At 40.8% G+C, this 25,269-nt stretch overlaps 1 protein-coding gene across 3 annotated transcripts in view; it reads right to left on the minus strand.

Annotated features, from left to right (window-relative positions):
• Positions 1–25,269, minus strand: part of adgra1b (adhesion G protein-coupled receptor A1b) — a 533,717-nt gene that overhangs the window by 226,910 nt on the left and 281,538 nt on the right. For all 3 annotated transcript variants that reach the window (XM_073027522.1, XM_073027521.1, XM_073027520.1), the window contains 2 exons: positions 24,479–24,643; positions 4,195–4,393 (listed from right to left, as the gene is read on the minus strand). In XM_073027522.1, the coding sequence (XP_072883623.1) occupies positions 4,195–4,393; positions 24,479–24,643 (364 nt within the window). The remainder of the gene's footprint in view (positions 1–4,194; positions 4,394–24,478; positions 24,644–25,269) is intronic.

Consider the following 25,269-nt stretch of genomic DNA (forward strand, 5'->3'; position numbering starts at 1 on the left):
GGTCAGCTCTTTCCCTTCTCTCGTCCTGAAACTGGGGCCTTGGAGGAATACATCAAGGAGGCAGTGGCCATGGGGTTTATCTGTCCATCAACCTCACCAGGTTTCTTCTTTGTGAGCAAGAAAAATGGCAAGTTCTGTCCATGCATCAACTATTGGCTCCTGAACAACATCATTGTGAAGAATCAATTCCCTTTTCCCCTGCTGGTGTCTGAATTCAAATATCTCCAGGGAGCAACCATATTTTCTAAAATTGATCTGTGCAATGCTTATAATCTGGTTTGTACGAGCGAAGGGGATGAGCGGAAGACAGCTTTCAACAGATCTAATGGCCACTATGAGTACCTTCTGATGCCCTTTGGTCTGGCCAACTGTTTTCCAGGCCTCAGTTAACAATGTGCTCAGGAATATGTTGAACCAATTTTCTTTTTTGGTGTATTTAGGCGACATCCTTATCTATTCCCGCTCTCATCAGAAACACATCCAGGATGCCCAAAGGGTTCTCAGATGGCTCCTTGAAAATAACCTGCATGGCAATCTCGAGAAAGGTGAGTTCCATAGTGTAATTTTTGGGATATATACTCACCCCATCCAGTGGTCAGATGGACCATAGTGAAGCACAGGCCAAACCATCTACAGTCAAACAGGTACGGCACTTCATGGGGTTGGTGGACTTTTATCGCCACTTCATCCAGAATTTTAGCTCAATCACGGCTCCCATAAATGCACTTACCAGAAAGCCCATGATGGGATTCTATTGGACAGACAGTGCCGACCAAGCATTTTCAGAGTTAAAGTGATGTTTCACCACTGCTCCATTGCCGCAACGCCCAGACTACAGCCACCGTCGAGGAGGATGCATCCGATGTCGGCATTGGAGCTGTCCTCTCTCAGCGCTTGTCTGCGGACAGCCGGCTGCACACAGATGCCTTTCTTTCCCGTTGCTTGATTCCAGCCAAGAGGAACTAAGATGTTGGGAACTGGGAATCTCTGGCTGTCATGGAGTCCCTTAGGAATGGTGGCACTGGCTGGAGGGGGCAGAGCATCTTTTCTCGGTCTGGACAGATCACAAGAACCTCTCCTACCTTCAAGGTGCAAAGAGACTCAACTCTTGTCAAGCCCGGAGAGCTCTCTTCTTCACACGATTTAATTTCTTCCTCAGCTATTGTCCCAGCAGCAAAAATACCATGGCCAACACATTCTCCTGGCAGTTCAACGGATCTGAGGACAATGCCGATCCAGAGCCCATCCTTCCTTGCTTTAGTATTGCTGCTCCAGTGATCTGGGGAATGGAGGCAGAGGTGAGGACTGCCCAACAGTCGTTCCCAGGCCTGGGTGGGGGACCTCCCAACTGGCAGTTTGCCCCTGCATTACGCTCCAAAGTGTTGGAATAAGTTTATGAAGAGAAAATTTTGGTGGCCATCTATGTCCCAGAATGTTCACGGCTTTGTATCCGCTTGTCCCACCTGAGCTCAGAACAAGACATCATGCCAGCGTCCTGTGGGCCTGCTATGTCCACTGGCTGTGCCCCATCATCCCTGGTCAAATCTCTCAGTGGATTTCATCACTGGGCTGCCTCCTTCTCATGGAAACACTACCATTTTGGTCATTGGTGGAATGATTTTCTAAGGCTTCAATGCCCTCTTGAAGCTCCCGATGCCTCGTAAGACTGCCACATTTATGGCTCCATGGCTTCCCTCAAGACATAGTGTCTGATCATGGACCACAGTTCACTTCCTGCTTTTGGAAGGTTTTCTGTTCTCTTGTAGGAGCTACAGCCAACTTCTCGTCTGGTTTCCACCCCCAATCCAATGGCCAGACTAAGAGAGTGAATCAGGAGTTGGAGACAATACTATGTTGCCTTGCCTCTTCCAACCCCACATCCTGGAGCTCCCAATTGGTTTGGGCAGAGATCGCCCACAATAATCTCCAGTCATCCTCCATGGGTATCCCTCCCTTTGAATGCCAGAAGGAATTCCAGCCCTTGTTCTTTCCTGATCAGGAGACTGATGTAGGATTTCCTGCTGCTGAACAGTTGAGCCAGCACTACAAACGCTCCATGAGACGAACCAGGGCTTCTCTGCTGTGTGCCCGGAAACAACAAGATGGCAGGTTGATTGGCTCTGCCAACAGGAAAGGCCATTCAAACCAAGAGAGGAGGTCTGGTTGGCATCAAGAGCCACAAACTGGCTCCATGCTATGTGGGACCATTTGTAGTGGAAACAGCTATCAACAAAGTCTCATGGGGATTGCGTGTTTCCACCTGGTATTCCATGTTTCCCAGTTCAAGCCAGTTACTACCTCTCCTCTGGGCCCAGTCACCCCACCTCCCCCTCCTAACCCACTTGGGAGATGGTTTCCTAGTCTATATGGTGTTGCGCCTCCTGGCATCTCAATGGGACCAGTATCTTGTGGATTGGGAAGGGCATGGTCCTGAAGAGCACTCTTGGATCTTGGCGAAGGACATTTTGGACAGGTCGCTCATCTGGGACTCCCAGTGGGCACAGGTCTGTAGCACCTCAGGGAGGGGGGGCCCGTCACAATCACACACTCTGCAGTGCTGCAGATTCATTAACTGCATTCGTGAATATGCACGTGTCAGCTTCCCCCCTCCCCCCACCTTCTTTATAGGGCCCCTGCCCCCTCCTCCTTCAGTCCTGATGAAGGAATATAAGGTGTTGCTCCTCCAACCTCAGTGTGGCCTCATCGCGACAATAGAGAAGGCCATGGATTGACATATTGGAATGGGAATAGGAAGTGGAATTTAAATGGGTGGCCACTGGGAAATCCCACTTCTTCTGGTGGACAGAGTATAGGTGGTCGGTGAATTTTTTTCTGCCAAACTGATGAGATCTATATCTTCCTGCGGTCTGAAATTGTTCCTCCCAAATTTTAACTGCGTAGCCAATTTTTGTCACGGTGCCAACCATTAATTCCTCATATTCTCCTAATTCCCTTTTCCCCGTGTTCTCCCGGGCTCCTTCATGGCGGCACCTGATTCTCATCTAAACCTGCAGCATCAATACCCCGGCTTTGCATCCACTCATCGCCAGATCGTTGTTTCAGCCAGTGTGGTAATTCATGTTCCCGGCTGCTTAGGATTGTGTATTCTAAGTTTTGTTTCAGTACTGAGGTTTGCCTGTGTAACTCTGTCTCTCCGTGTCAAAATAAGTCTTGCCTGCCTCCTGCCTTTCCGTTCATCCTCCTGTTTGCCGTTCAGCTCCAGCCACGCTCACGCCCTCGTCTGCATCCTAACTCAGTATCCATGCCAGTGTCCTGCGTTTGGGTTCACCCGTTCTTTGCAACAATTTTTGAATCACCTGCAAAGTATTTTAGTATCCACCTACACTTAGGTCTAAAATATTAACGTATAACAAAGGTCAATAGACTGAGTTTGGTCGAATTGTACTTGTGATACTCTTCCAGCTACAAAATTACTTACTAACCATTACCTTTTGATTAGTTAAACCACACTTGGAGTACCGTGTTTAGTTTTGGTCACCTCACTACAGCAAGGACGTGGATACTATAGAGAGAGTGCAGAGGAGATTTACAAGGATGTTGCCTTGATTGGAGAGCATGCCTTTTGGGAATAGGTTGAGTGAACTTTGCCTTTTCTCCTTGCAGCGACGGAGAATGAGAGGTGACCTGATAGAGGTGTATAAGATGATGAGAGACATTGATCATGTGGATAACCAGAGGCTTTTTCCCAGGGCTGAAAGGGCTAACATGAGGGGGCATAGTTGTAAGGTGCTTGAAAGCAGGTACAAGGGAGATGTCAGAGGTTTTCACACAGAGAGTGGTGGGTGCATGGAATGTACTGCCAGTGACAGTGGTAGAGGCAGATATAATAGGGTCTTTTAAGAGACTCTTAGATAGGTACATGGAGCTTAGAAAAATAGAGGACTATGTGGTAGGAAAATTCTAGGTAGTTTCTAGAGTAGGTTACATGGTCAGCACAACATTGTGGGCTGAAGGGCGTGTAATGTGCTGTAGATTTCTATGTTCTATGTTCCTGCTACTGGGCCAGTTTTGGATCCAAGTTACCACTCTCCCAACTAAGAACTAGCTTTCCTTGTAGGTCCTTAACATCAGCTTTGTAAAAATGTGGACGTTCATAAATGGCAATTCAAATTTTACATGCAATTCAATAAAAATGTCCATTTCAAAATCGGGCTAAGCTAACAAGTTCGTTACCTGGCTGAATCGATGAAGGATTCGTGTAACCTCATTTGCATACGCACACTCAGTGTAATTCCCTTCCGTCCAATGACCAGTGCTGTCACATTTGCGCCAGGCTTTCCCCTGTCGATGGTCTCCATAATATGGTACAGAAACAAATGGGTACTGATTGCAAGTATAGTATGCTGTGATACCTGCCAATGTTCGAGGCCATCTGCAAAAATATGAAGGTAATAAAATAAATGAGAAAAGGTGTATCTTAGATAACTATTTGGTTTAGATAACTTGGATAACTATTGTATTATAGAGAAGATTTCTGAAATAACTTAGCTGGGTGTAATGTAGAACATATGCTTTTTAATGTATCCACTACAATGTTTGCAAATTGACAAGATTTAATAATTCCACATATAAATTTTGGGTATAGCAGGTTAATATTTAAATTACTAAGTTTTAATATTATTGGAAAATGATTCTGCAGCTTGACAAGACATTGCTTGTATTTATCAGCTTCAGAAGATGTGTAGGAGTTGGGAAAAGAGGAAGGGGAATTCTTTGATATGGCTTCTGTATGAAAGGATAAATAACTTTTAAGGTGAAACATGATATCCCAGCTAGTTTTGACCCACTATAAAAGGGGGTAATAGATCTGTTTTTTTACACTGCGTAAGAGATTTCCGCTCTGTAGAATCTGGTACAATATATCAGTCTTGTTATATAGAGTCATAGAACACTACAGCACAGAAACAGGCCCTTTGGGTTACTATTAATCTGTCTAGTCCCATCGACCCGCACCTGAATCATTGCCCTTCATACCCTGCTCATCCATGTACCTATCCAAATTTCTGTTAAATGTTGAAATCGATCCCGCATTCACCAATTCCGCTGGCAGCTCTTTCCACACTCTCACCGTCCTCTGAGTGAAGAAGTTCCACCTCATGTTTCCGTTAAACATTTCACCTTTCACCTTTAACCCATGACCACTAGTTGTAGTCTAACCCGACCTCAGTGGAAAAAGTCTGATTGAATTTACCCTATCTGTATCCCTTAGAATTTTGTATACCTCTATCAAATCTTCCCTCAATCTTCTATGTTCTAGGAAATAAAGTCTGAACCTATTCATCCTTTCCCTATAACACAGGTCCTCAAATCCTGGCAAAATCCTTGTAAATTTTCTTTGCACTCTTTCAATCTTATTGATATCTTTCCTGTAGGTAGGTGACCAAAACTGCACACAATACTCCAAATTAGGCTTCACCAATGTCTTATACAACTTTAAAATAACCTCCACATTCTGTACTCAATATTTGATTTTTTGAAAGCCAATATGCCAAAAAGCTTTCTTCACAATCCTATCTACCTGTGACACCACTTTCAAGGATTATGGATCGATATTCCAAGATGCCTCTCTACTACCACACTCCTCAGAGCCCTACTGCTCACTGTGTTTGTCTTACACAAACTTCTGTCACCTGCCCTGTCCCATTCCCTAAGATATCTAGTATCACACTCTTTGGCTGATACGATTAAGGAAGCTTTCCTGAACACATTTGACAAACTCTATCCCTTCCAGCTCTTATACCGTATGGGAGGTCCAGTCAATATGTGGATAGTTAAGATCACCTACTATTACAACCTTAGGTTCTTACAACAGTCTGCAATCTCTCTACAAATTTGCTCTTCTAATTCCTGTGTACTGTTGGGTGGTCTAGTATATACACCCATTAATGTGGTCATCCCTTTCTTATTCCTCATTTCCAGCCATATAACCTCAGTAGTCAAGCTCTCCAGTCTATCCGGTCTGAGGACAGATGTCACAGTTTCCCGATGAGTAATGCTCCCTTTTTAACGTCTCCTGCTCTATCACATCTTGAACAACAGAACCCTGGAACATTTAGCTGGCCAGTTCTGCCCCTCTTGCAAAAAGGTCTCACTAATTGTTACAACGTTATAATTCCAGGAGCTGAACCATGCCCATACCTTTCCTATAATACTCATTGCATTGCAATATACACATCTCAGAATATTAGTCCCACCATGCTCAATACTTTGATTCCTAATTTTGTATGTAGGCTTAGCGACATCTTTCCCTACAACCACTCCACCATCTGCTCTGGTGCTCTGGTTCCCATTTCCCCCGCAACTCTAGTTTAATACCACACCCCCACCCCAATGTGCAGCACTAGCAAAACTTCCCACAAGAATATTAGTTCTCTTCCAGTTCAGTTGCTAACCGTTCCTTCTGTAAAGGTCCCTGGAAGAGAGCCCAATGATCCCAAAATCTGAAGCCATCCCTTCTGCACCACCTCATTACCCATTGTTAAACTGTATGACCTTCTTACTTCTGGCCTCATTAGCACGTGGCGTAAGTAGCAATCCTGAGATCATAACCCTGGATGTCATGTCTTTTAACTTAGCATTTAACTCCCTGAACACACCTCGTCGCACTTCCTACCCGTGTCAATAGTACCAGCATGGGCTACACCCTCCGGCTGCCTACCCTCCCACTTAAGAATGCTGTGGACTCGATGTCAGATCTCCCTAACCCTGGCACGCGGGAGGTAACGTACCAGCTGGGATTCTCTTTCTCGTCCACAGAACCTCTTATCTGTTCCTTTAACAAATGAATCCACTGTGACTACAGTTCACCTCTTCTCTCCATTTCCTTTCTGAAACACAGAGCCAGACTCAGTGCCAGAGATCTCACCGCTGCTAGATCATTGTCCTTCACCCCACCCCATAGTATGCAAAGCAGTAGACCTGTTGTTATATCTGGGGGGAACAGCCACAGAGGTTCTCTGCACTGGCTGCCTATCCCCTTTCATTGTCCTGAAGGAAAACAGCTACCTGTGTCCAGCACCTGGGCTGTAACTACTTCTCTGTTGATCAACCCTTCAGCCTCCCAAAATGATCTGGAAATCATCCAGCTCCAGCTCCAATTTCTTGACATGGTCTGAAGGAAGTTGCAGCTGAATGCACCTCTTACAGGTGTAGTCATCAGGGATACTGGTGGCCTCCATGCCTTCCCACGTTATGCAAGAGGAGCATTCAACTATCCTGCCTGGCACCCCCACTGATCCAACTGCGCAGTAAGAAAGAAAAATGAAAAAATCTACCTCCAGCCTCTGCCACTCCTCTCCAAAGCTTCCATGCTCCAAAGCCTGAACTCTCCGCTCTAACAACTGGCAGACTCACACAATGACAACTCCGCTTGAACCTAATCTCTATTTACTGGCCTGTGCCAAGTGCTTAATTCTGCACAATCCAATGTCTCCTTGGGAACTGTGGAATGTTACTTCAATTGCAACCATTGCTCGATCAATATTGCTTTTAAAATGAATTCACTAATGACATGTAGTTTCCATCACCATGCATGTTTATTCCCCCAATCATAGCCATTCACATTCTTGTCTCCTTATTTAAGGAACAATGTTAGTACATTAAAAGCAGTTCAGAAATCACTTACTAGATTATTACTGGAATAGAGAGCTTTATGGAAAAAAGGATGAACAAACTGTGCTTACATCCAATAGAATTTAGAAGAGTGACAACTCAGTTGGAACATATAAGTTGGAAATGCATCACCTCACATTTTTGGAACTATTTTTCAAAACCCCTCCAGCCAATATTTGTTCCTGACCTAATTTAGGTTGCTTGTACTTATGACTGATTGAAGATTTTTATTCTTCAAATGGACATTAAGTTTGTTGGCCGTATTTCCATTCTGGTTTCTGAAATAAACCTTTAATTTGATGCTGTGCTGCTTTCAATTTTATCTTTCTCAAATACTGCTGTTGCCTTTGACTCAATGCTTCCTGTAGGCAGGTCACTCCTGCTGCTGCTCGTAACTGTTGCCTACAACCATCTGCTTGCTCTTTGATTTGGTGTTGCCTATTCACTTTGGGGTGTGAGTGGCCTCTGAATCGTCTTGCTGCCAAAGCTACGACACCTCTGAAAACAGTCTTTCAACCAGAGTGACACAAAATGCTGGGGGAGCTCGGCCATCTAGGCAGCAGAGTGTCTCTCAGTCATCAGTGATTTGTGGCTGACTACTCCCGTATACACTGGTGCATGCTTGTAGCCCACAGTTATTTATTTCTAGTTATCTTTCAGTTTCTTGAGATACAGTGCAGAGTAGGCCCTTCCCGCCCTTCAAGTCATACCCAGCAACCCCCTCCCCCAACCACCGATTGAACCGTGGCCTAATCACGGGACAATTTACAACAACCAATTAACCTACCAACCAGTATGTCTTTGGACTGTGGGAGGAAAGCAGAGCACCCAGAAGAAACACAAACAATCATGGGGAAAATGTGCAAACTCCTTACAGACAGAAGTGGAATGATAGGTAACTGGACACAATCTTCACTATAGAACATCCAGCAGTCTGCATTATCTATGACTCAGAGATCATCTTGGTGCAAATTTACTGTATGCACATCTTGCCCCAACACATAATTGTATTTTTTTTAAATTAGTTTTTTTGTACATTTTCTACATCGCTACGGATAAAAAAAAACCCCAGATCGAAATGAAGAACATTAATACAGTGCAAAAATAAACATACAATAATAATATAATACAAAAGAAGATAATTGAGAAAGCACCCAAATTGAAGATATGTAAAATTAGTATCCTCCCCAAGCCCTGCAACAAAAAAGAACTCCAGACCAACCACAATACAATCTAGAGAGTATACATCAGGACATTCAAATCCCCAAAACTGTAAATACACTTAGCAACAGAAGATATTAATGCCTACTACCAACAAAAAAGGAGCTGAAAGCAAGGGACCGAGAAAAAAACCTTAGTTAAGAGGAAGGTTATGAAAATACTCAATAAAAGGTCCCCAGACCTTATGGAACTTTGTATCCGAATTAAGAACTGAATAATGATTTTTTTCAATGTCTAAGCAGGACATAATATCATTAAGCCATTGAGCATGCGTGGGCGGGGCAACATCCCTCCATCTAAGGAGGATTAAACATCTAGCCAGGAGAGAAGCAAAAGATAATATTCGACACTTAGTCGAACTCAGACGTAAATCTGTCTCACCCAAAAAAACGAACAAAGCAATTAAAGGGTTAGGTTCTAGGTGGTGATTCAGAATACAAGATAACGTTATGAAGATGTCTTTCCAAAATTTCTCCAAGCTAGGACAAAACCAGTACATATGAATGAGAGAGGCCTCGCCCCTTTTGCATTTATCACAGAAAGGACTAATGTTAGGGTAAAATCGAGATAGTTTAGATTTAGACATATGGGCTCTATGAACAATCTTAAACTGTAAAAGACAATGGCGAGCACAAAGAGAGGTTGAATTAACTGATTTGAGAATCGAATCCCAAGTCTCATCAGATAAGGAGATATTTAAATCATGCTCCCAAGCCATTCTAATTTTATCCACAGGGGCACGCCGTAAGGATGCTAATTTATCACAAATAAATGATATTAAACTTTTACCTAGTGGATTAATAGAAAGTAATAAATCCATAACATTTTTCTCAGTCATTTCAGGGAAGTTAGGAATTGAAGGATTAATAAAGTGTCTAATTTGGAGATATCTAAAAAAATGAGCATTGGGCAGATTGAACTTAGCAGAGAGCTGTTGAAAAGATGCGAAGCGATTATCAATAAAAAGATCTTCAAAATGTCTAATGCCCTTCCTATACCAATCATGGAATGCTGAATCATATGTAGTAGGTAAAAAAAGGTGATTATGTAAGATAGGGCTAGAAAAGGAAAAACCATGGAAACCATAAAACTTCCTAAACTGAGCCCATATACGCAGAGTGTGTCTAACAAGAGGATTAACAATTAATCTGGACAAACTACTAGGGAGTACAGTGCCAAGAAGTGCAGAGATAGATAAATCTTTAGTGGAACTCAACTCCATTGCCACCCAATTAGGGCACTCGGGTTGGCCATGGAAAAAAGACCAAAAGGTAGCACAACGTATATTGGCTGCCCAATAATATAAACAAAAGTTAGGTAAGGCCATGCCACCCTCTTTTTTAGATTTTTGGAGATAAACTTTATTAATTCTAGAATGCTTATTCTTCCACAGGTATGACAAAATAATAGAGTCTAAGGAATCAAAAAAAGATTTAGGAATAAAAATTGGGATTGATTGAAATAAATATAAAAGTTTAGGGAGAACATACATTTTAACAACATTGATACGACCTACCAAAGACAGAGATAGAGGTGACCATCGTAACAGACACTGTTTTATAGTATATGAAAGATTGGCAAAATTTTCACGAAAGAGATCTTTAAACTTCCTTGTGACTGTAATCCCAAGATAAGTAAATTGATTATGAACTACCGGTACTTTAAAAGGGAGATCACAAAATGTTAATTCTTGTGCTTCTTTAATAATTGTATTTTTAATGCATTTTTAATCATCACTAAGTTCATAATCTAACATGGGTCATCTTTATCTATGAAGGTGACCTCATTGAACCTATCAAATGGTGAAAGGCCTTGATAGAATGGATGCAGACAGGATGTTTCCTACAGTGGAAGATTCTAAGATTAGAGGGCACAGGCTCAGAATACAGGGGTGACCTTTTAGAATGAAGATGAGGAGAAATTTCTTTAGACAGGGGGTGGCAAATCTGTGGAATTCTTTGCCACAGGCAGCAGCAGAGGCCAAGTCTTTATGTATATTTAAGGTGGAGATTGATAGATTCTTGAATGGTCAGGGCATGAAGAGATATGGGGAGAAGGCAGGAGATTGGGGCTGAGAGGAAAATTGGATCAGCTATGATGAAATGGCAGTGCAGACTCGATGGGCCAAATGGCATAATTCTACTCCTATATCTTATCCTCTTATTCTCTTCAGAGGTACCCCTGACAGTGTTGGAGTTTTACAGTGAGTGGTGAGGAGGGTTATAGCTGTTGAAATGGGCATTAGGTGGGAAACACAACATAAATCTGTTGAATTCTAGATTCAGCTTAATCCTGTTGAGCAAAGATTGTGAACTCCCCCTGCCCAAAGTAAGCATGTTCATTACAAGCATGGAGCACAAGACTTTCAATGTATGTGCAATGTACCAGTGAAAAAGAGGAGAGCAGTATTGAGGGTGGGCTGAGAAGGTGACGATGATAATGCAGGTGAGAAGGCAGGCTAAACAGCTGCTCCCTCGATGGATGCTCTAAAGTTAAAAGCCTTTGTTTGCTGTAGTTTTGTTGGTTCTTTCCATAACAAACTCTAGAGGAAATTTTGGGTGTGTTAATGCAAACTTTCTTGTTTTGTTTTGTATGTTGGAGACTGCCTACTTCCTTGCTGCATTGAGCAAGTCTCCCCAGAGTGTCCCATATGGGACATGAGCTGGGTAGTACAGGAAGCCAATAACAGGGTTATTTCTGATCAGAGTATCACTGACAAGGCCAGTATTTATTGCCAAACTTGATCTTCCCTAGAGAAAATGGCACTGAGTCACTTTTTTAAACCTCTTGCAGTCCTTCTGGTGAAAATACTTCTATAGTGCAGTTTGGCAAGAGGCTGCAAGATTTAGACCAGTGATGATGTAGCACCAGTGTTAGTTTTCCAGTTCGGTATGGTGTTTGACAAGGAGAACAACCTGCATGTGGGGGTGCTCCCATGATTCTACTACTCTTTTCTTCCTGGCAACAGGAAAGATTCCATTATGTTCCTGAGCTGTGCTTTAAGAACAGTGGAAATATCTTGGAGTGTCAGAAGATGAGCCACTCACTCCCATGTATCTAACTTTCCAGCCATGTATTTATTTGACTGATATAGTTGAGACTGTAGTCAAAAGGAACCTCCATGATACTGATTGTACTGATTGTACCTCCATGATACTGATGATACTGATGCTGATATTCAGCAATGGTAATACTACTGAATGCCAATGGTAGGTGGTTAGATTTTCTCCTGTAGAAGATTGTCTCTGCCTGGCATTTTTATGGTGCAAATATTCAATCGTCCATCCTTAAATGTTGTCTAAGTTTTGCTGCTTACAGGCAGCAAGGTTGGTGGCCTGTGATTGAAGTGAATGCTGTATTTTGGATTCTTAGATAATTTCCACAAGATGTCAGAGCAGCAGTGCCTCGAGAGGCTCAGTCTATCACTCCAAGTGGTAGCAGGTCTCTGCAATGTGCTCAACTGATCCGTGCTCTCTGCCAGAATCAACTGACATGCCCAGCCTCTGGTTCCCAACACAAACACAACCGTTGTTTATTTATGCTTCATTGGACATTCCTACAAGAGATATCCACAGGAATTCTCAGTTGCATACATGTAGATCAGACAGGCAACAATTTTTTGAGGAGCAAAAGGCAAGATGCTAGATGAACCCTGCAGGTCAGGCACAGAAGGGGAATTGACAGTGGACATTTTGTGTTGAGACCTTTCATCTGGACTGAAAGATAGTGGGGAGGCAGCCAATATAAGGAGATGAAGGGGAAGGGTTGGAGCAAGGCCTGGCAAACAATGCATGGATCCAGAAAGATAATTAAGCAAATAGGGGAGGGGAAAATAGAAATAGCAACAAAGGTGGGAGGTGATAGGTGGAGGCAACAAAGATGATAAAAATGCTCATGTTGTTGAATTTTAAACCACCTAGGTGAAATATAAGGTGCTGTTCCTCAGTTTGTGTTGAGATAGTGGAGAAGGTGGAGACAGATATGTTGATGTAAAAATCGGAAGGGGAACTAAAATGTAACCTTTTTAGGTGCTCAGCAAAGTGGCCTTGTCTGCACTTTCATTGTTTGCAGTGGTTGCTGGGTACATCAATTTCACACCTATGAAGCCAATCAGAATGAGCAGACACTCACCAATTCCATCAGGTAAGGAGGTGATACACTGCATTCAAGTGTCAATATGCACGTCCAGAGTAGTCTGAAGTTTACCTCTCATTTAAAACAAATCTGCTTCGTTAATGTACAATTATTATTTTTAAACATTGAAGGATTTTTCTCCAGGAATGTGAAATTTGTCTGAGAAGATGCTAATGATTATATTAACCTTCAACACTTCAAAGCGTGGTTTTGGGGTAGGCTCATTAAGGAAGGCAAACAACAGAAATCTTGCATAAGCTTTCAGTGAGGAGACAAAACTAATGAGACACAGGAACGTTGCAGTCCAAGCTATATCTTGAACGAAGAAGTTATTTTACAAGCTGCTGGAGAGACAGTATTTGACAGTTCTTGGGGAGCTTTTCATTATCAAATATATTATGATGCTAGGAATTGCTGTGGTCTGCCATGGATCTAAAATGCAGCAACAAAGATTGGAGACTTATGCAAGGGAAGACATTAGAATTGACTGGTAGCCACAGAGATGGGCACCACTGAACCAATGCTTTATAGGGTGAGCATTATGCTAAAACAGGTCAGTCAAAGGTCCAGCTCTAGGAATTAAAGTTGAATGATATCCTGGGTTCTTTGTAGGCTAGTACCCAAGATGGAGCTGACTAGCTGGCTAGCTGCATTATAGACTGGTATGCCTTTAAGCAGAAAATCCTAAAAAAGGATGTGGATTCTGACCAGAACATCACTGGTAAACACCACCACCCCAACCACTGAGCACATCTACATGAAACGTTGCCGTAGAAAAGCAACACTCATCAGCAAAGATCCTCACCACCCAGGCCATGCTTTTCTCATGCAGTTGCCATCAGATAGAAGGTACAAGTGGCCCAGGACTCACAACACCAGGTTCAAATACAGTTACTACCCCTCAATCATCAGGCTCTTGAAAGGTGATGACTACACTAATTTATAAGGATTCTTTTATCTTGTTATTTCGTGCTCATTATTTATTGCTATTTATTTATAGCTGCATTTGCACAGCTTGTTGTCCATTGTCTACAGTTACTGTTCTATAGATTTGCTAAGTATGCCCAAAGGAAAAGAATCTCAGGGTTGTATGTAATGACATATATGTACTCTGATAATAAATTTTACTTTGTGCATCTTTAATTTTTCAGCATCATTACGAGACAAAAACAGAAGTTACTTTGCAATATTAATCAAGTGTTAAAATGCTGTTCTGGTCATTTACCTTATGTGGGATTTAAAATTCCGATCTGAATCAAGGATAACACTTCTGATTTTATGAGTGGAGCCATGTTCCCAAGTTTATCAAGAAGTTTATCTTTTTGACTTTGGAACCAACCAAAAGTGTGTCAGTTTTACGAGGGGTGATTGATAAGTTTGTGGCCTAAAGTAGAGGGAGTCAATTTTAGAAAACCTAGCATATTTATTTTTCCTGCATTTACACACTTAGTCCAACAGTTGTGGAGCATATGGATCCCTTTGTAGAAGTCATGTCTTGGACCTCCAGAAATGGTCCACAGCATGGGGTGATTGATATGTTCGTGGCCTAAGTTAGAAGGAGATGAGTTATTAACTTCAAACTTTCTGCATTTTCACTCAAAGAGTTGAACTGCACATGCATGTAACAAGAGCTGTATAACTCACCTCCTTCTACCTTAGGCCATGAACTTATCAATCACCCCTGCTGTGGACCACCTGGAGGTCCAAGACGCTCTCGTTACATGCACGTGCAGTTCACTCTTTGACAATAGACAATAGGTGCAGAAGTAGACCATTTGGCCCTTCGAGCCTGCACCACCATTTTGAGATCATGGCTGATCATCTACTATCAATACCCGGTTCCTGCCTTGTCCCCATATCCCTTGATTCCCCTATCCATAAGATACCTATCTAGCTCCTTCTTGAAAGCATCCAGAGAATTGGCCTCCACTACCTTCCGAGGCAGTGCATTCCAGACCCCCACAACTCTCTGGGAGAAGAAGTTTTTCCTTAACTCTGTCCTAAATGACCTACCCCTTATTCTCAAACCATGCCCTCTGGTACTGGACTCTCCCAGCATCTGGAACATATTTCCTGCCTCTATCTTGTCCAATCCCTTAATAATCTTATATGTTTCAATCAGATCCCCTCTCAATCTCTTTAATTCCAGCGTGTACAAGCCCAGTCTCTCTAACCTCTCTGCGTAAGACAGTCCAGACATCCCAGGAATTAACCTCGTGAATCTACGCTGCACTTCCTCTACAGCCAGGATGTCCTTCCTTAACCCTGGAGACCAAAACTGTACACAATACTCCAGGTGTGGTCTCACCAGGGCTCTGTACAAATGCAAGAGGATTTCCTTGCTCTTGTACTCAATTCCCTTCGTAATAAAAGCCAACATTCCATTAGCCTTCTTCACTGCCTGCTGCACTTACTCATTCACCTTCAGTGACTGATGAACAAGGACTCCTAGATCTCTTTGTATTTCTCCCTTACCTAACTCTACACCGTTCAAATAATAATCTGCCTTCCTGTTCTTACTCCCAAAGTGGATAACCTCACACTTATTCACATTAAACATCATCTGCCAAGTATCTGCCCACTCACCCAGCCTATCCAATTCACCCTGAATTCTCCTAACATCCTCATCACATGTCACACTGCCACCCAGCTTAGTATCATCAGCAAATTTGCTGATGTTATTCTCAATGCCTTCATCTAAATCGTTGACGTAGATTGTAAACAGCTGTGGTCCCAATACCGAACCCTGTGGCACCCCACTAGTCACCTCCTGCCATTCCAAGAAACACCCATTCACCGCTACCCTTTGCTTTCTATCTGCCAACCAGTTTTCTATCCATGTCAATGTCTTCCCCCCCAGTGCCATGAGCTTTGATTTTTCCCACCAATCTACTATGTGGGACCTTATCAAATGCCTTCTGAAAAGTTCATGGCCTAAGGTAGAAGGAGGTGAGTTATACAGCTCTTGTTACATGCATGTGCAGTTCAACTCTTTGAGTGATAATGCAGAAAGTTTGATGTTAATAACTCATTTCCTTCTACCTTAGGGTTCGACTTTATCAATCACCCCTGCTGTGGACCACTTCTACAAAGAAGGGATACGTGTGCTCAACGACCACTGGACTAAGTGTGTACATGTAGGAGGGGACTATGTTGAAAAATGAATGTGCTAGGTTTTCTAAAATTGACTCCTTCTATCTTAGGCCACTAACTTATCAATCACCCCCCCCCCCCCCCACCCCGTATCTTAAAATTTAGCTTTAGAAAATTATTGCTCATCTATTGGTTATTGCAGCCATACCAGAAGTCGATGAAGATAGGGTGTTATTGTCATATAGTTCAACCTGTGTTGTCAGGAGGGAGATTAGTATGAAGAGTGGGTGGGTGTTGGACATGAGATCAGGCTGATGATAGCAGGATATACTATATTGTTTCCAATTTGTCTTTAAACACCCAAGGTAAAATTAATCCATGAACATTATTATTGTGCTTCCTATGTATAATTGGTTGGGAAACCTGGAATTAATGTGCTAAAGGATAAAGCATCTCCAGCAGATAAGCTGTCAAAAACAAGAGAGAAAATACCCATCTCCCACTTTGGGAATTAAACTATCCTTTTTCCCCTTTGTTCCATTTATAATGATAGCAATAGGTTATATACAAACATTTATGAAACTGCAATTTATAAATTTAATGACAGTGTTGGGTAGGTCACTGAAGGCATGGCAATTCTCATTATTCTTGTTAAGTTAAAATAACCACAGGGCATTGCCACAGCAGATTTGGTAAAGGTAATTACATTTTATTTTACTAGCAACAGTTTATTGCTAGATGTTACTGTTTACCATTTTCCTCAAGCTATTTTAGGTGAATTTGGAGTGAACATTACACCACCTAAAATCAAACAAAAAAAAATGACTGATCACTTGTATTATTTGCAAGTTATTCTTATGCCTGTTTCTTAATTTTTAAACATACTACTGGAAAATCACAGGTCATTGTAATTAAAAGTAAGAATTTCTCAAGAAAACTGTTGTGTAAGTTGCCCAGGATCCAAAATAATTTCAAAATCATTCTGATTTATTTTAACACTTGTCTACATTCAGATGTGTGAAATACCCCCCTTTTAATATAATTTACAGTCATTCATTGTCTTATTCTTGCACTATATTATATTCACTGCTGCTTACTTTCCATCTTGAATTGCTGTAATGTACTGCTGTGGTTAGTGCGGTATCCCAAATTTCATTAATGCAAGTGTTTCCAAATGTTGATTTCTTTATCAAGCTGTTCCTACTTCACGTCACTGACCTTTGAAACATTAGCTAGCCTGAGAAATATTATGCATTGCCCAATACTATAACATCAGCTTCTATCAGAGCATCAGTCTCTAGCACAAACATTTTCATTCATTGTACTGACTGAAATGTATGTTTAATTTCCTTTCATGCTTCTTCAAAATACACCATGTCTCTCAGTGATCATCTTAACCAGTCCCACCTCTAATTTTAATTGATTGATATTCTTGTTTCATTATCTCCTTCCGCCTCAGCTGAAGCTCTCACAAGTTTTTAAACCCATACTCCCCAATTTATAACACAGTAGCCAAATTTAAAATTACAAATTCTCCTGGAAATCCTTCCCAACTCCTTTTCTCAGTTATTGTTACCTTTCTTAGATATTTTCAGAATATTAATTTGACAATATTTCCTGATTTATTTCACTTATTTAGTTTTTTCTTCTGGTGGCTTTTCCTCTTTGATCCTTCATGATGACTTTTTTAATATAAAGAAAGAAGATTAAATTTGTTGTTGTGTATCAGATTTTTCAACTAATTTCACAATTATCAGGTGAGTACTGATGCTGAGATTTTTGAGTGTTTTGCAGTATGGTTCCCTGTTGTTAAAATTAGCTTAACTTCCAGTAAGTTGCCTATAACTGTCATTTTCTGTACATGATATCCAGAATAATGGTTTTAATTAGACCTTTTTAAATATTTACTTATTCCTACTGTTAACTGCTCCCTTCTTTTAGATAACTTTTCTGTGACAGTATTGTATGTACAAATATGTTACAAACTTACAGTGTAAGTGATTAAACAACTTCATTTAAATTTAACATCAACAAATGGAACCTGAGAACTGCAGAAATGAGAAATGAAAGCGTGAAAATGTTCTAAACTGCAAGTGCATTGAATTTTGGGGAGGACAGTGACAAACCTCTAAAGAACATACTAACCCTGGAATGGCCATATGCTTAAAACTTGACTGGAAAAACAAGGAGAGGCACAATGTGAAATGAACCAAGGCGTTGAGTCATTTGATAACATGTAATCTGAAATGTATCTGAAATATGGAAAAAAAATCTTTATGACCTGTACTCTATTGAGAGCAAAGCTTTGGAAGGTTGTCAAATTTTAGCAAACTCCAAACTTGGAGCAGGAGAAAGACTGTTTTACCAGGAGCTGTCAAGATCACCAGGTAATGAATACCATACAGTAAGTGCCTACTGGCTGTAGCAGAATATATTAGCAAGATCTTATACTTACTCACTCAGTATTGCATTAGAGAATTCACTGACATACTCTTTCAAAGAGTGATGCCCCCGTTTTATTTTCCCTGGCCACAGAGGAGTTGCCAGAGTGAACAAGCACTGAAGACTACCTGGTATTGCAGAACGTGTTTGATCATGCACACTTCACTTTGAATTGTTGAATATTAACTGCACAGAAATCTTTTGCCTTTGCCTGATTCTCAGCAAGATCAAGACTCATTTGCTGTAATTTTCCCACAGCCAGGACTTCCTCCAAGTACTGATCCGATTCTCTCTTGAAAGACATGATTGAATCTCTCTCCAACATCTTGACAATGCATTCCAGCCACTAATCACCTGTTGCATAAAAATGATTCTCCTCACATTGCCTTATGTTCTTCAATCAATAATCTAAGATTTGAACCCATTTTGTTCTCAATCCTTCTTCCAATGGAATCAATCTCTCTAACTATTCGCTACGGAAAACTCATTACCTCAGGAATTAATGTCACCTCATCTGAAACCTCTGTGTACTAAGGAAAACAAGCTCAGCTTCTCCACACCTGCCTAGAGTCATTCTTGTAATGATTTTCTGTTCTCTCTCCACACATCATTCCGAAAGGGTGATGTTCAGAGCCGGACTCAATGCTCCAACTGTAGTTGATCTAGTGTTTAATCCAGCTTTATCATAACATATTTACTAATGCCTTAAGCACAGAATCCATTTTACTTACTTAAAATGCCACCCTTGACATCTTCAAGATTTATTCCCTATTCTTGTGAGCTCTTTGGAATTCAATCCAGTATTTTTTTTTCCTTTGTTTTTCTGGCCAAATGATAAGCAGCTGGCCATTGCAAGCCCAGCCATGTCCTTTGGAAGTCTAAAGCTATCCTGATCCTTGTTCATTGTACTTGTGGTCTCTGTATTTTTCACTAAGGATAGCACATCAACTTAGAAATATATTTCAGCCAGTAGACATTCCACTACGCATGTCAATACTATATGTAACAACATTGTAAAACATGCAGAGCACCGTCTGGTAACCTAGCAGTGTTAATTTTGCCTATCTTGTGGTAGTTAGTCCTGCCATCAACAATTAGACTGCTGTGCCACAGCTGGTTGCAAGGTCCTAGATGAGGAGGATAATAGAGTGGAAAGGTGGAGACAGCACAGAGACACTTTTTGGTATGGGGTATCTATTTCTGCCCCATAAATATCTGTGTCCATAATTACCCATTCATTAACATGTTACGGTGTATTTTGGAGTTATGTGAATATAGCAAATATCAATTCAAACAAGAACCAATCTTCAGTTCATAATGTAAATTGTAAACTGCAAGCAGTAAATTGAAGTTAACAGCACACCTTGGCAAATAGGTCACCATGAGATGTCTGCATATGCATCAACCAAACATTAATAAAATGGGGTTGTGTTAATTGCCCTCCATCAATCCAGGCAACTATGGGTTTAGGTAAATTGCACCTTTGTAAACAAGTTCAAGGAAGCTTGCAGACCAAACTGATACTATCACAAAGAACGTCAAATAACTGATCTATCAATAGTTGGGCATCTGGCTTTCTGTCATCATAAGTTTTTAGAATATCTAAGATGATTAGTTTCTCCCCAAAAAAAGCATTTGAATCTTCAGACGTGTTTTACCAATTACAAAGTGCTTCCATTATAACTATGTATCGCAAAGGATCCTTTTGTCAATCCGAATTATTGACGTAAGCAATGTTGTTGCAAATTTTGAATCATCTACTGTCACCTTTGATCTTAAGAGTACAAAAATTTAAAGGGTATTTTGAGTTTAGGAGACTCTACTGAGAGAGTCTCCAGAAGAACGTCTACCTATTGTGCTGAATAAAGACTTCTATATCATCAGGCTCAGTGTTCCTCTAATGACTTTGATCAGAGTCACAACAAACTGCCACAAATTTTACTTCCTATTTGTTGTTAGTCATCACAATATATTCTTGGCCAGAAAACAAAAATAAAAATGAGCGGAAAATGAATACTCCACATCAAACGTATAAATCAAACTGTTAATATACATATACAACCACAAATCACCATTAAATATTACCCATCTTTCCACTACAATTCTGCAATGCATTGCTTCCACAGTCCCTGGATCTTGGCTAGTGAAAGGATAATATACTTCAGTGAAGCTGACTGCAGATGACGCTAGATATTTCGATCACACCTCATCACCATAAGTGCTAAAATAGTCTAGTTTGGCTGGCTCGAGCAAAGGCATTTGAAAATCACTGTTCTGAGTCCATGACTGCTGGAACACATGTTCAGGTGTCAGTCTTGGCTCAGTGGGTGAAATCTCCCCTTTGTGATCCAAAGGTTCTTCAGAAACCAAGAATGAGACATAAAAAGCTCTGCTTATGGCCATTTTATTAGGTGTTACAAGAGCAGGAAATGAACAAGAAAGAGAAAACAAAGGAAGAAGCAGTTGTAGTCATCTCATACTAGACATCACAAAATACGACAGTGATAACTATCAACCTATAAAATAGCCAGATCTAAGTTGCAGAAAACCAATAAGTTTCTAGAAAAATACAGAAGCAACTGCACTGTAACTGCTGGAAACTTCATTGAAAAAATACATGAATATACAGTATGTGATTATATAACAACACAAGCAACCCTAGGCAAGTTAAACTACGAGAAAATTAACAATGCTACATCTTAACAATCCTAAACATTTAATGCTTCTGCAACTAGTGCATAGAGTGTACTAGCCACAAAATGTACAACACTACCCACAGAAGCTATTCTGATAGCACCCCAAATCACCAAAGTCTGCCATCAATGTCAGTAGATGCATGATGCATCTGCAGGTTCTCTTCCTAGTTGTTCTTATATGAGGCACTAGTTAGCCCTCAAATAGAGTTTTGGACCTTTTAATTAAGAAAAGATACAAAATGTATTTCAGAGAAGGTTCACTGTCACATTCCGAGCAATAGAGTGATTGTCTAACAAGGAATGTTATTCTGATGCACTGTTCTGATTTAGAAATATAATCATGGAGCTTCCTACTAAGAACACTTTGGGAGAACCTTCACCAAGAGGGTTGCAGTGGTTTAAGACTTTGGCTCACCATGATTTTCTTAAGGCTTTTAAGGATGTGCAAAAATGTTCTCCAAGATCCTGGAACTGAATTTAAAATTTAAAAATCCCACTTCAGAAATGAGGCCATCATGTCCGTGATGCAGTCATTGCTGCAATCGCAAATCATTGCATTTTTCCCCTGATTTAGCCTTTGGTATTTGGGTGTTGCTGAAGGCCAGCAGCAGATGCGCATCCCTCATTGTTCTCAAGTTGGCAGTTGGCACCCAATCAAATATCTACAGTCCAAATGAGTTGCTTGCAGAAGGCAGTTAGGTGTTAATCACATTCAGGAGTCTGAAATCATGTAAACCAGACCAGATAGGATGTTAGACTGCTTCTCTTGGAGAAGATTAGTGAACCAGATGGCTTTTTAATCAACTGGTGACCTGAAACTCCCAGTGAGACAATATTTTAACAGCTCTGACCTACTTCCTTTTGCTGCTGCTGGCCTGATTATCCTGAGGTTTTAAAGTTTCTTAAAGGAGGTCTACCACAAGTGGATATCCCATAAGGACATAAGAAATAGGAAGAAGATCAGGGCTCACAGTTCCTCAAGCTTCAACAAGATCATGGTTCATTCAGCTTTTCTCAAGTACCGATTCAAAATTAATCACAGCTTTGAAAGTATTCAAGGAACTCACTCTTGACAGTTTCCTGAAGTAAGGAATTATTCCCAATCTCATATTTTAAATAGGTATTCCCTTGTTCTGAGACTATGTCATACGGTCCTTGATTCTCCCATGAAGGGAAACTGCCTTGCGGCATTTATCCTATTAAGACTCCTAATAATCCCATGCTTCATTAAGATTACCTCGCATTCTTCTGAACTCCAATAAGTATAGACCCAACCTGTTCATCATCTCTTCGCTATGGGCTATGATGTATAATGTGGGTGATCAATGTCTTTCCATGACCATGATTGCTCTTGGCAAATTTTTCTTCAGAAGTGGCTTTCCATTGCCTTCTTCTGGACAGTGTCTTTACAATACATATGGCCCCAGCCATTATCAATACCATTTAGAGATTGTCTGCCTGGCATCAGTGGTCACATAACCAGGACACCAGCTGCTCATTTGACCTGCTTCCATAGCTTCATGTGACCCTGATCTGGTGCTACAGTTTGCCCAAGGATGACCTGCAGGCTAGCGGAGGGAAGGAGTGCCTTACACCTCCTTTGGAAGAGATGTATCTTCACCCCACCGCCCAAAAATGTTCAACCATTCCTTATTAGACAATCCATCCCTTAATGGGAATATACCAGTGAACCTTTTATGAACTGTCTTCAGTATGATTGTATCTTCAAAAAGAAGAGAATAAAAGCTCTATTTGCAGGTTAACTACTGCCTTGTATAATTCGAGCAAGACTTCCCAGTTTTATTTTCCAATCCCGTTAAATGAAAACTAGCATTGTATTTGTATAGCTGCTATGTCTATGCACTAACTTTTGTGGATTGAAGAACTGGGGAACTTTCCAGTCCCCTCTGCAGATGCTGCCCAGCTCACTGTGCTCCTCCAGAAACTTTTTCTTTTGCTGCCAATTCTACCATCTACAGTCTCTTGTGTCTCCACCATCTTTCTGTGTTTCAGTTTCAAGGATCCCCATATCCTTTAGTGCTGCATATTTTTTGCAGTAATTCTCCATTTAAATAATAATCTGTTTTACCTTCCAAAGTCAATAACTTTACATTTTCTCACATCATGCACAGTTAGCTATCATTCTGACATTTACTTATCCTATTACCAGCTCTCTGTAAAATGTCTGTATCCTTTACCCAGTTAGACCCCCCACCCAACTTTTCACTACACCACATTAGCTTCCTTTTCCTAATTATTAATATATTCTGTGAAAAGCTGTTGTTCCAGCTCTGATCCTTGTAGCATCCCACTGGTCACTGGTTGCTAAACTGAGAAAGACTGCCTCATCCCACCTCACTGCTTCTTGCAAGTAAGATGATCCAATATCTGCATCAATGATTTACCTTCAACACAATCTTTCAGTGTCATTTTTGTGAAATTTGTAATAATTACTGATGTGGAAATAATGCTGATTTCTTTTTCTTATATAGAAATACTGCATGGCAACTGGCCCTTTTCAGCCCAACCAGCCTATGCTGCCCAGTTACACCAATGTGACCTATTAACCTACTACCCCATATGTCTTGGGATGAAGGTGGGAGGAATCCAGAGCACCCAGAGGAAACCCATGCAGAAGAACGTACAGACTCCTTACAAGCAATGGCAGGACTTGAACCCGGTTCACTGGTGCTGTAAAAGCATTACACTTACTACCAAGCCATCTAATTCTAGTAAATACAATTTCTAAGCAATAAACTTTGATGTTATTTCTCTCAAATTCTTGCTTTGGAACTTTGATAAATAAATCAACTCAACTTATTTGACTTCAAGTCTTAATTTTTAACCTCAGATTGGTAAGTGTTAGTTGATCTTCAAGCACCTAAAAGTAAAATTTTGCAAAGTCATGCCATTGTGGATTAATACATGCTGTGAGTACAGGTTGAAGATTTGTACAAATTGGAACTAAAGTGGCCAATTTTCCACTACATCAGAGTTATATTTGTTCTGTCAGACCATATCCCTGAAGACAGAGAAATCTACTTTTGAGCAACACACACAAAATGCTGGTGGAACGCAGCAGGCCAGGCAGCATCTATAGGGAGAAGCACAGTCGACGTTTCAGGCCGAGACCCCACCAGCATTTTGTGTGTGTTGCTTGAATTTCCAGCATCTGCAGATTTCCTCGTGTTTGCAAAATCAACTTTTGAATTTATTTTGCTTTACAATGAGTAGGCAGGGTATTTCATGGTGTCATTTACCTAAAGTCCCCTTTATTGTTGGTGATCCTCTCTGCCGAACAGTATGGTGCAGCAATTTCCAGTGCCACAATCTCTACCTTCTTAGTGCTGTTTCCACGGGAGGTAGTGATAAAGCACTCCCACTCTCCTGAAGCAGTTACATCAATGTTTGACAGGATCAGCTCACTGTATATACAGAAAAGAAAGATAAGATATAGTGATAACCTTGTCATTCAGGTTGATATTGACAATCAAGATAGCTAGTGCTTTTTTAAAAAGCATTCTGACCATAAGAACTTAATTTACTATGTATGAAGCTTTTAAAATAAGCATGTTATCAATCATCTTGCAGATAAAAACTTTCAGTGCCTTCCCAGTAGGAACTAAGAAGAGAGAAGACATATAACCATTGACCATACGACTTGGTGCAATTCTTGTTATTTTGATTCTGAAGTGATTTGAATGAAAATTTTTAAGGTTTAACAAGGGGTAATGTGTAAACTGAAGTGGCTCTGTTAAACAGGTACACAGAGCCACAAGCTTAAATATCCTTCATAGGTGTACAGATCCAGGAATCAATATGGCTATTATTTCATTCAGGATAGAATATAAGCCATGAAAATGATTTATGGTTTCATTATCATTTCAAATGCTGCACATAGTATTTAAACATAAAATAATAAATGACCCAAGACCACTTTGGATAATTCAATATCACACTGTACATTTATTATTCACTGTATCATACAGAATGTAGCAACTCCTTGAACTCCTCCTACAGTTTTCCACCCCGTCAGAGAATCTATGCTCTT

The sequence above is a fragment of the Hemitrygon akajei genome, chromosome 23, assembly GCF_048418815.1.
Source record: "Hemitrygon akajei chromosome 23, sHemAka1.3, whole genome shotgun sequence".
Lineage (NCBI taxonomy): Eukaryota > Metazoa > Chordata > Chondrichthyes > Myliobatiformes > Dasyatidae > Hemitrygon > Hemitrygon akajei.